Below are 10,687 nucleotides of genomic sequence, written 5' to 3'. Positions count from 1 at the left end.
CATTTTCCTTTTCAAAATAACTGTCAATTTTTAGAAATAGAATCCTTCATTATCTGTGCTCCAAACTAAAGGTTAAAAAGATGCATAAAATGTTTTGCCAAAATTGATGAGATCAAATCATTGTATATCCTTATTTATCTCTATGTTAAGACAGAAAAAACATGTTAAAAGACTCCATTTTACATTTAAAAATATTACTAAAATAAAAATTTAATTTTGTTATGTTAACAATTATAAATTAAAAGAAAAATATTTAAGCATCCGAATCAGGCACTCGATAATTTAGTTTCTATTATTATGCTGCTGCTGCTGCCTGGTGGAACATAGTGGTAGACACACCATTGCAGCATTGAAAGAGAAGAAACTTTGAAGGGTAACAGTGACAGAAAGTTTCTCTAAGGGGGTAATAATACTCTCTCTTTTCTTTTGTTTTTCTTTCTTTAGCCAAAAGGACAAAAAAGCTTCTAACCTTATTTTATATTTTGGTCCATTATTTCTTAGCTACATTGGTACATATGCCAAAGATGACATATAAAAAGTGTACTATTACATAATCCTTACTTTAGGGACAAAATTGTTCCTTCATGACCAGCATTAAGAAGGTTGTAACAACTTGATCATGTCCTTTCCCTTGCACAGACCCCTGATATTCATCAGTATGCTAAGGTATAGTAGATGCCAAGAAATTACCATTGGTACTTAGCAGCAACAAGAACCTCCTCATACTGCTGAGCAGCATTGTCCCAACTAAGATCCTGCATCATCCCTCGCCGTTGAATCCCTTCCCAACTTTGCTTATACTGCCTGTAGGTCAACAAGCAGTTTGCTAACGAGTTTATCAACTTATTGGTTTCTGCGCTGTCAAATGTCCACCCTAAGCCAGACTCTTCAAATGGATTGAATTGCTTCACAGTATCCCTCAGTCCACCAACCGCGTGCACCACCGGAACCGTTCCATAATTCATGGCATAGAGTTGGTTCAGTCCACAGGGCTCAAACCTTGATGGCATGAGCAATATGTCTGCACCTGCTGTTATCCTGTGAGCCAACTTCACAGAAAAGCCAACCCATCCCCGGATTTTGTCACGGTGTTGGGATTCAAATTTCCGAAGCATCTCTTCTAAGTCGGCCCTTCCGGTTCCCAACATGGCTAGTTGCACATCCTGGCCCATCATCCAAGGAATTGCTTCGGCTATGAGATCAACGCCTTTCTGATGATCCAGCCTTCCAATGAATCCGATTACTGGAACATCCTCACGAACAGGCAAACCAAGCTCCTTTTGCAGGGCGGCTTTGCATTGCCGCTTGCCACTTTGCAGGGTGTCAAGTGTGTAGTTAGTGTATCCATCTGATGTCAAGTGGGCATCAAACTTGGGGCTCCAATCTTTGTTGTCAATTCCATTCACAATTCCCCTGAATTTCCAGTCATTCTCATTTATGATACCATGCAAACCCCAACCACCTTCAGAAGTTTTAAGCTCCCATGAATAGCCATGACTAACCGTGACAATCCGGTCCGCTGCCTTTAAACCGGCTGCAAAGATATTGAAGTGATCACCCCCAACGGGATCATATAATTTGAAGAGGTCTATGTAGTGTTCAGGTAAATCCGTGTAACGGAAATCATCAACTGGGCCCCGACCCTATATGTAAAGTAAGTGTGTGACTATTCCTTTTCTATATAAGAAAAAAAAAAAGAATATAAACTCCAACAATTGTTACAATGAAATCAACTTCAATGATTTGCCTTTACAGGAGTTTTTCTTGTTCAAAGATAAGAGAATCGCTTTTAGATTCAACCCACAGCCACATGCAAAGCAAACATAAATGCATCTGATGAGGAATTATTTTCTTGATTCCTTACTAAATTTCTTTCTGTAAAGAAATATGAACATTTTGAAGCATTCTTCTATGGATTTTAGAATGCTAATTTATTACCAAAATTTAGTATCACCAGCATGATGCGGGGAACATGGTTTTTCAAACTAGTGCAGTGAAATTAATCATCAACAAGACATTTTACATGGTTATTACAATGGTGGGATCTTCACTATCCGGCAATATCCACAGAATGTTTCAACAATAGGTTGGAGTGCAAATATAGGAGCATAGATGACCATTCATATAAATATAAATATAGTAACAAACAGACATAAAGGTATTAATTGAAAGGCCTATATCCTTTCCCTCTATTACTTTTTTCATTAAAAGATACCTTCTATAAACCTTGGGATAGAAGAAGATCATGGAATGTCAATCATTGTTACGGTGATATATCAAAGGCGATAAATGTTTTCCTCAGCATATTTATCCATTATTTTCCCCCAATATATTCTACAGAAGGAAAATCAAGTATACATTTGCTGAAATATAAACAATGAGAGCCGTTTTATCAGGGTATGTTAGTTAACAATAATGGCATCAATTTCTTGTTCCATAAAACAATTGGACCAGATGCAATGAGATTACATATCAATTGATGGTCATGTGGTAACTTAAAAAAGTCGCGTATATTTTTCTTTTAACCCTAACCATTTAAAGTTGATCTAATGGTCTATATTTATAGTTCTCATTTCTTACATTAACCAAGTATAGTCACAAGAGTCACTCCCCATCCCCCCACACAATTTTATGTGTGTGTGAAGCAAATCAAGTGAGATAAAGAGTCAAGAACACAAGAGTAAATCTTGACCATTTAATCAAAATGGATGGATGGTAAACATTAAATTTAGGTAAGAGAATCTTCACAATCCATGAATGGTTGTATGGTCAAGATTAACTCCTTTCACGCTCCCAATAGATATGTCGCCTCTCAATATATCTTCTTCTTTCCTCACTGCACAAAGCAATAAATTAACTATATGTCTAGATAGAGAATGAACCTGGTGTGCTATGTTATGAATCACAAGAACAGATCTTGTGTACTGCATAATACCATGGTCACGATAATATGCTTTCAGATACACTGGCAACAATGCAGTATGCCAATCATTTGCTATGAAGGCCAAATTTCCATCTCCATAGCAAACACCACCACATGGAACATACCAAGGAACCTGAAAATCATTAACTTCATTTATCTACTGAAAGTATACAATTATTAGGATTTCATAAAGAACACACCCTCAGAATGACTTTTGACTGCTGATAAAAATGATTTTGGATAAAAATGTTAACTACTCTTATTTGAGAATAATCCTATCAAATATGTTACTTTACTCAAAATGCATCCAACTTTATAGGCCTTGTCATTTCCTTGTGGTAAAAACTTAGCAAAGTTTTCATGGGGACCCAGGGTTAAGTAATTCTAAAGGTATATTTGCATATTTCCTGTGGCAATCCAGTCTATTAAACAGAGTTGCATAGAAGCATATATAAAAATATAAGGGATAATATTAGGAGAGATTCAAAAGTAGTAATCTCTGACATATGAAGGTGATGCCCCATTTGTCATCACTGAGAGCCTAGTATGGCAAGTATCTTGGTTACATCATGATAGCAGAACTTATGCTAGTCACAGCCTGGACAGGAACAACATACCTACCACTAGTCATTTCCTATTTTCACCATTTTTGCCCATCGAAATGCAAATTAATGTATTTCAGGTTGCCCAAAACAGACTATTTACGACTAGAGAAAGGAATAAGGATACATTTGGATTCAATGAATTTTATAAAAAATAACATTTGTATCTGATAAAAGGATCTTTCGGGTAGATAATTGTCATTAGTGAGTATCCCCATAATTGATGTAGTCACTAAATCATTTAATTCATGTACCTCAACAATTGCCTTGCAAAACAACACCATGCGTTTTAGAACATCCTGTTCCATTAAAAAAACATGAACTGAGTCAAAGAGAAATTAATAAGAGCAGAGAAATAGTAACAGATAACTGAGAATTCTTGAATATATGATAATGCTAATGCACGATGGGTTTCTAGAATACCTTAAATCAAAACAGCACAGCATTTTGATCATTCATCTCATAAGTCAAAATCATTTTGCTAATGAAGGAAACACATAATTCACTAAATTAGACAGTTTTGTCTTTTCCCCCATTTTTTCTTCTGTTTCCCCCATTGAAAAAGAGCAATGTTACAGTTTATGACAACGGAAGTACTTAATGGAAGTCTTCAAATCAACAAAAATAGATTATTACCATTCGGTTTCCACCATATATGTTATCCTGTAAATGGCGAAAGATTGGACTGTCAATAAAAACAAAGTCGACACCGTCAATATAAGCCTGGTAATATGATACTTCCATGTCCTGTAAAGCATAAATATTGGTGTGTTATAACACCAAGGTAGTAGCAATCAATTGATTCAATGAATTATAATTGATTAAGAATAGTGAGGCTGCTCCAAACCTGACCATCTACTTTGTATCGTTTCCGTATTCCTATATCTTGTGCTTCAGGATAATCACTATACCGAGGTGCTACAACCTACAAAGAAAATGGAAATATTAATAATAAAAAAAAAGGAACTTGAAAATTTAAGAAGCATCTAATAATAATTTGATGAGATATGAAACAAGCTGTCATTTCAATTCACAATTATTGTAAAATGTACAATTTAGACAGACAAATTGATTTAAAGAGAAGTTCAGATACATCCCAAAGCTACTAAATATTATATAGGCCTACATACAGAGTCATCCAATGTCACATGTGGCATTTCTGTGGGAAGTTACAAAAAAGACAATGAACAACAATTGGAAAAGCAGAAGCAACTAAATTTTAAAATAATTTTCAATAACTCACCAGATATCAGGATGGATTATTTGTTACGTGCACTACTAAGATGTGATAAATTTGGTTACACATAATCAGCAGCTTATAAAAGTAAATAGTTCTTTGTAGTTTCTACTTCAATCATCGGACATATGATCTGCTTACATTGATTACATTAACATACCAATATAATAAGGTATTCTGTGAATTGTGATACCGTTGTAAATGATCTCACTATTCTTTATTTCTTTAAAGCTTTTTTCTGGTCTCATAAAACTTCTCAAAGGAGTAAACACTTAATTTGGTTCCTGAAAGATGGTAGAGGTGGCCAATAGATCTCTAAAAGATTTTTTATGGCATCTAGATCCCTAAATTTTAACTTCATTATACAAGTTAGTCCTTCTGTCACCCAGTTATTAACTCTATTAGTCTCATGACCGATCAACAGTTAATTGTCACGTTGGCACATATCCTCTATATCAATTAACAAAGAGGACCATTATCACTAAGTTTTTCCCACTTCTACTAGAGGAATTTTGCGATTTATTAAACATAGTTAAAGCATTCATATTCGATTGACGAATCCTTGCTTGAGATCTTTCAAAATGATCACTCATTTTCCTAAACTCCAATTTCAATAGTTTAAGGTTTACAACCCTAAATTTATAGCCAAAAACAAACAAATAAATTAAGTGACTGGGACAGAAAGATCCAACTAGGAAAATCCTACAAAACTCAACAACAACCTTTCATTTTAACCAAAGGACCCATGGCTAAAATATTTAAGCATGACAAAGTGTCTGTTATTGATTAGAAAGTACCAAAACTTGCAATATGGTCCATATTAGGTGATTAAGAGAGAGAAAACAGTCAACTAAGAGAGAGAATAAGTACAACCTAACACTTAACTCCTCATTGTTCAAGAAACTAACAAAATTAGTAATTGAATATAACAGAAGCACTAACTTGCATAACAAAGTTAAAATTTTGGGACCCAAGTGCCACAAAAAATCTTTCAAGGACTTATCAATCACCTCTACCATCTTTTGGGGACCAAATTGAGTGTTTACTCCTTCTCCAAGTCTTAACTTTCCTTATCTCATTTCTAACCTTCCAATACCTTGCCCAATTTTCAGCATTATAGCACCCATGTAAGACCTTAAAACATTACATGTTGTTTCTTACCTTTTCTAGCACACTTTCATTCCGCCACCAAGATTTTTTATCTCTCAATCCAAAACCTTTTTTATTCTCCGAACACTGCTTTAACAACCTTCTTAGATATCTCAAAGTATAGCATAGCCAATCTTTTTAATACTTGAAGTTGTAACTTATCAAGTTTTCTGTTGATGATTCTTAAAATGAACATCAAGGATTCAGACCCTATGTTGTGTAGTAAGATTTTCTCCTTGAACTTTTGTCGAATTTCACTTAGTCGCTAAACAAATTATATTTGGTTTTAGTCCCTACAATTTACTTTCATGATCAAAAGATCTTGATGTCAGGGAACAAAAATATTAACAGAAGGAAAAGTCCAAAGACAAAAGTGAAAATGAATAAAAGTTCAAGTAATAAGTTAAGTATAGGGACTAAGATTAATCAATAGGAAAGGGGTCAAATAAGTTAATGGATGTTCAGATTTGTTAATTTTGGGAAACCAAGCAATGACTAGACTGTAAAAGGAGAAAACCCTAGAAGGGGGATTATTTCCTTTGGTCTCTATATTTCAGTACAGTTCCTTTTGTATCTCTTGTCTATCTTTATAAAATCTAATAATTTAACTTCAAGTTATATCAAACTCTATCTATGGTACTATTCCTCTTGAACTATGGGGATAGAAGATTTAATAAGCAAAGGAAACAATCAAGACTCATTTAAGTGGTTCTTTGTCAAGCAAGAGTATATCAATTGAGCAAGTTCTCTTCCCAAATATGTGATAGTTATACTCTGACAGTTCATCAAGGGAATAGCATGTTACCATAACTCTGTGTCCACGCCTAGCCAAAGCCTTTGGTAATGATCCAGCAACATCTCCAAGCCCACCTATTAGTTCAGGTATAAGTCTGTAAGTTACATCAAAACAAAGCAGCATGCACAGAATGACAACCAAAGATTGAAGAATTGGAAAAATTCCATGGACTTGTTTCATGTAAGTAATTGCATCACAAGAATGCTTATGAATGGGAATAAATACCTCAGTAGTGCCATAATTCAAGAACAAGGCTGGCAATGATAAATATATAAATTCAAAAGAAAATAAGCCCCAAAAAAGAAAATGTCTTACATTTTTGTGTTTTATTTAAAGTTCTCAGCAGTTACACCAAATTACATCCAAATTAGGGTCACACACCCCCCCCCCCCCCACACACACACTTTATATGCCGTATGTGAAATACAAGTTACACCCAAATTCGTGTAGACATGGTAAGCCATTTCAAACAGTATTTTCTCATAAGGCTGGTGAACAGTTTTGCAACAAGATGCCACTTGCCAAATTTATTTCAATAATGCCTATCAGTGTTTGTCACAAAGGAACTCGGCAACATACATTCATTAAAGAAAACATTCCATAGAAATAATGTCGGTTACCTGTTTTTGACCAAGGAGCACATTCTGCTGCAGCCAATATAACATTCATGACATTTTCCCCAGCCAACGGTGGGGGTTTTTCCCCTCCACTCTCAATATTGTCATCTTCATTTGAAACCTCCTTTAAACTTGATTCAATCACACCTTCCAGTATTTCAATTTTTTGACCAGAGGTTTCAATGCTAAGTGGTATTTCATTTGGCAAGGTATCAGGCGTAATTGTCACATATCCTTTGTTGTTCAAATGTTCGTCAAAATATAGCCTAGCTGAAGCTATTTCAGCATGAGACAATTGATCATCTTCCTCTTCACCTTTGTCAAAACCAAGATCAATGCCTCCAAATGAGACATCTAGTATTTCCTTCTCATTAGACTGGACATAATTGTGTGAAATATTGCCACCATTTGGGTTCTCAACAGCACTGCCTCTTCTGGCAGAACCTTTCTGTGGATTTGAGTCACTTGACAGGGATTTGTCACTCTGCTCGTAAGAAATACTGTTTACTTCTGTTTCAGGAATGCCTTCACTATTTATTGAAGAAACCAGTTTCTTTCTTTCAGAAATCTGCAACACATAATAAAGCTAAATAAATATCACCACATGAGTGCTTGTTATAACATGTAGGGTTAATAAAGCTTCTAAGAGTGCAAACGAAGTATGGTCAGGCACAAAAAAAAAAAGAACTTTTATAACCAACTCCACTATCATAATGCAGAAACTTTAGCACTTCAAATCCCTTGAACTCATCCATAAGTTCCTAACTAATAATTATTATCTTATAAATTATAACTATGTTCAGGCCAATGGTTTCTACATGAATAGTTCAAAAATACACCCTAACATTGAGAAAATCTATGAAGTACCGATACTTTAATTTGTTTCACTTATCCATATCTGATAATGATATTCTTGGATACTTCACTGGTACGTATCAATGAAGTATGCAGGCTTTTAAAGAAATTTATGAAAATCCAATACAACTACATTTCAACATAGAAGCATTATGATCAGAAACATGTTCAACCATAGATAGGAATATATAACCAGCTTAATCAATTCAAATGACAAAGTCTCATTTAGATCCTCTCCATTATTCCTTAGTACTTCATACTAAAAATGAAACCACAGGCAGGACCTCACAACTAGACATGGACAAATAGTAACCCCAAATGGCACATATTTGCACAAGGATTTCATAGATCAAATTCCACCACATAATCTTGCATTCAGTTCTTCTAAAATCATAAAAATAAATCAAAGAAGGGGAAGACACACAACAAGAGAATCCGTGAAAAGTTGCCACTGCTACAGCATGATCAATTACCTTGGGACCAGTGAGCTTTAACAAAGCACACGTATTACTATTAGTCATTGCTTTACTCTACTTACACTCACCTTTCCAAGAGGAAAAGAAATCACCTTTCTTAATTTTCCAATTAAGTTCCAATTCCCCAATCTCAACAAATCAAAACAATGAAATCCCAAAACTAAATAAATAAATAAATAACTATAATCAAAATTTTAAAAGGAAAAAAAAAAATCAACACCTTTGCATGTGGGTCTCAAACCCTTTCGGAAACAACAACATAAAGATGAAATCCATGCATGATCCTTTGTAATAAAACACATTCCACAACACAACAATACCTGCTGAAGCAGCTCCCTTTGCAAAGCAATAACCTTCTTGCTCTTCTCAATTGTGGCCTGAAGCACTTCCTCTGACTCATCCTTACCTTCCTCACTCGTCCCAAAGCTCTTCCCCAAAGCCCTTATGTGCTTATTCTTAACCAAACACAACAAACCCCTACTACCCCTATCGTTCACTCTTCCACGACCCCACCCAATTAATGAAGCATTCTCAGTGCCAAACTCGGGTGAAAACTTTAGGTTCCTATTGTGAAACATGGTCATCATCAAGGTAGAGTCGGCATTTGCTCCTACCAGAAACGGTGAAGAACCCATCGATGCCATCACCAAGGGATCGAAAAGAAAGAAAATTGGGGAGACCCAGAAGGTGAAAAGGAGAGATCAAGGAGGGTGTGAAAATGGGTCGAAGGCAAGTGAAGAAAAGAGTGAGAGTGTGAGCAAAAGGTGAGAGCTTTTGGAATGGTGACGTTTTTGGATGAGAGTTCAAGATGACCACAAGCTGGTGAAACAAAAGGGTCCCATTGTGAAAGTATAGGATTGGCGAATGTTAAACGTGAAATTTAGCAAACCAATCCATGATCATCAGGTTACTTCCTGATGTCGGATAATCAAGATAAGCGTTCTTGTGAAAATTCGGATTTAACTTTCATTTTGGGGAAGTTTTATTTATTTTTATTTTTTTTACACCAGTATCTTAAAGATTTATCTTAAGCTAATCTCACTCAGCGAAAAGTAAGTAAATTTTGATCAAGAAAAAAGTTTGAGTTGGGGTTAAACGAGCTGGTTAGAAAGATACTACGAGCAATGTAGGACACTTTTTCTTGTACTCTCTTTTATTTTATTTTTTTTTCTTTTTTACATTCATCGAAATTTATTAAAAATTACAAATATTTGTAATCTCACAACTTATTTAATACACAATATCTAACCAATAAAATTTTTCTTTATGATTATTAAACACAAATACTAACTTGTAAATCCCTCACTAATACCCAATAAAATTCTTCTTTTAATTATTTAAGGCAAATATGTATCCATATTAGTTTAGTAGTTCAGTCAGTATGCATTATGATTAACACTTGTCTTGTATGAACTCAAGCTTAGTGTGTATGAACTTTCAGGATTAGCCTTGTAAAATATATTTAGTAAAATTACTGCAGGTTCAGCATAAGTTTTAGTGTCCAATAGAAGAAACAAAACCAAGCATCTTTAAATTAAGTGCATACGGAACAAGACAGTGTCTGTATGTGCATCCCTGCAATTTTCTTAGCTAGCAATTACCAAAGCTTCTGCAGCAACCGCAGTGTTTCTTGTCCAATTCCTTGCAATCGAGCAAAGGTGCGACACCTTACGTCCCTGTGGCAAAGAGTTGCAATATTCAACTTGCTCAAATTTTAGGTAGCTGAAACTTCCACCATGCATTTATCTGTCATTCCTTTTGTCATTTTCTTATATAACACTTTAATTAATGCATGTAATAATTTTACTCGATATGCGTAAGATTTCTCTCACAATAATATATGTGGTCTTTTAAATAAGTTCTAAAAAAAAAGGTAAAAAGAAATTATTAAGAACATAGCTATAATCGCATAATTATTTATCGTTACGAGAATGTTCATTTATACCGAAAAGAACTGAAATGTAGTAACTTATAATTATTTTTTATTATTGTATTATAGGTACAAAATATTTACTAATTTATGTCAATAAAT

The 10,687-nt window shown here is 34.6% G+C and overlaps 1 protein-coding gene across 1 annotated transcript; it reads right to left on the bottom strand.

Moving 5' to 3' along the window:
- Window positions 1-266: 266 nt before the first annotated feature.
- LOC109818072 (granule-bound starch synthase 2, chloroplastic/amyloplastic) lies at window positions 267-9,590 on the bottom strand. The gene is made up of 8 exons (XM_020383469.3): window positions 8,976-9,590; window positions 7,328-7,892; window positions 6,717-6,781; window positions 4,373-4,450; window positions 4,162-4,272; window positions 3,780-3,824; window positions 2,883-3,056; window positions 267-1,643 (listed from the first exon to the last, which is right to left on the bottom strand). Exons 1-8 carry the CDS (start codon window positions 9,297-9,299, stop codon window positions 687-689), a joined length of 2,319 nt encoding a protein of 772 aa, XP_020239058.2. The 5' UTR covers window positions 9,300-9,590; the 3' UTR covers window positions 267-686.
- Between the last annotated feature and the right edge of the window lie 1,097 nt (window positions 9,591-10,687).

This window comes from Cajanus cajan, chromosome 2 (assembly GCF_000230855.2).
Source record: "Cajanus cajan strain Asha chromosome 2, NIPB_CcT2T_4, whole genome shotgun sequence".
Taxonomy (NCBI): Eukaryota; Viridiplantae; Streptophyta; class Magnoliopsida; order Fabales; family Fabaceae; genus Cajanus; species Cajanus cajan.
The sequence above is the reverse complement of the archived record's forward strand: the minus strand, read 5'-3'. Positions and strand labels throughout refer to the sequence as shown.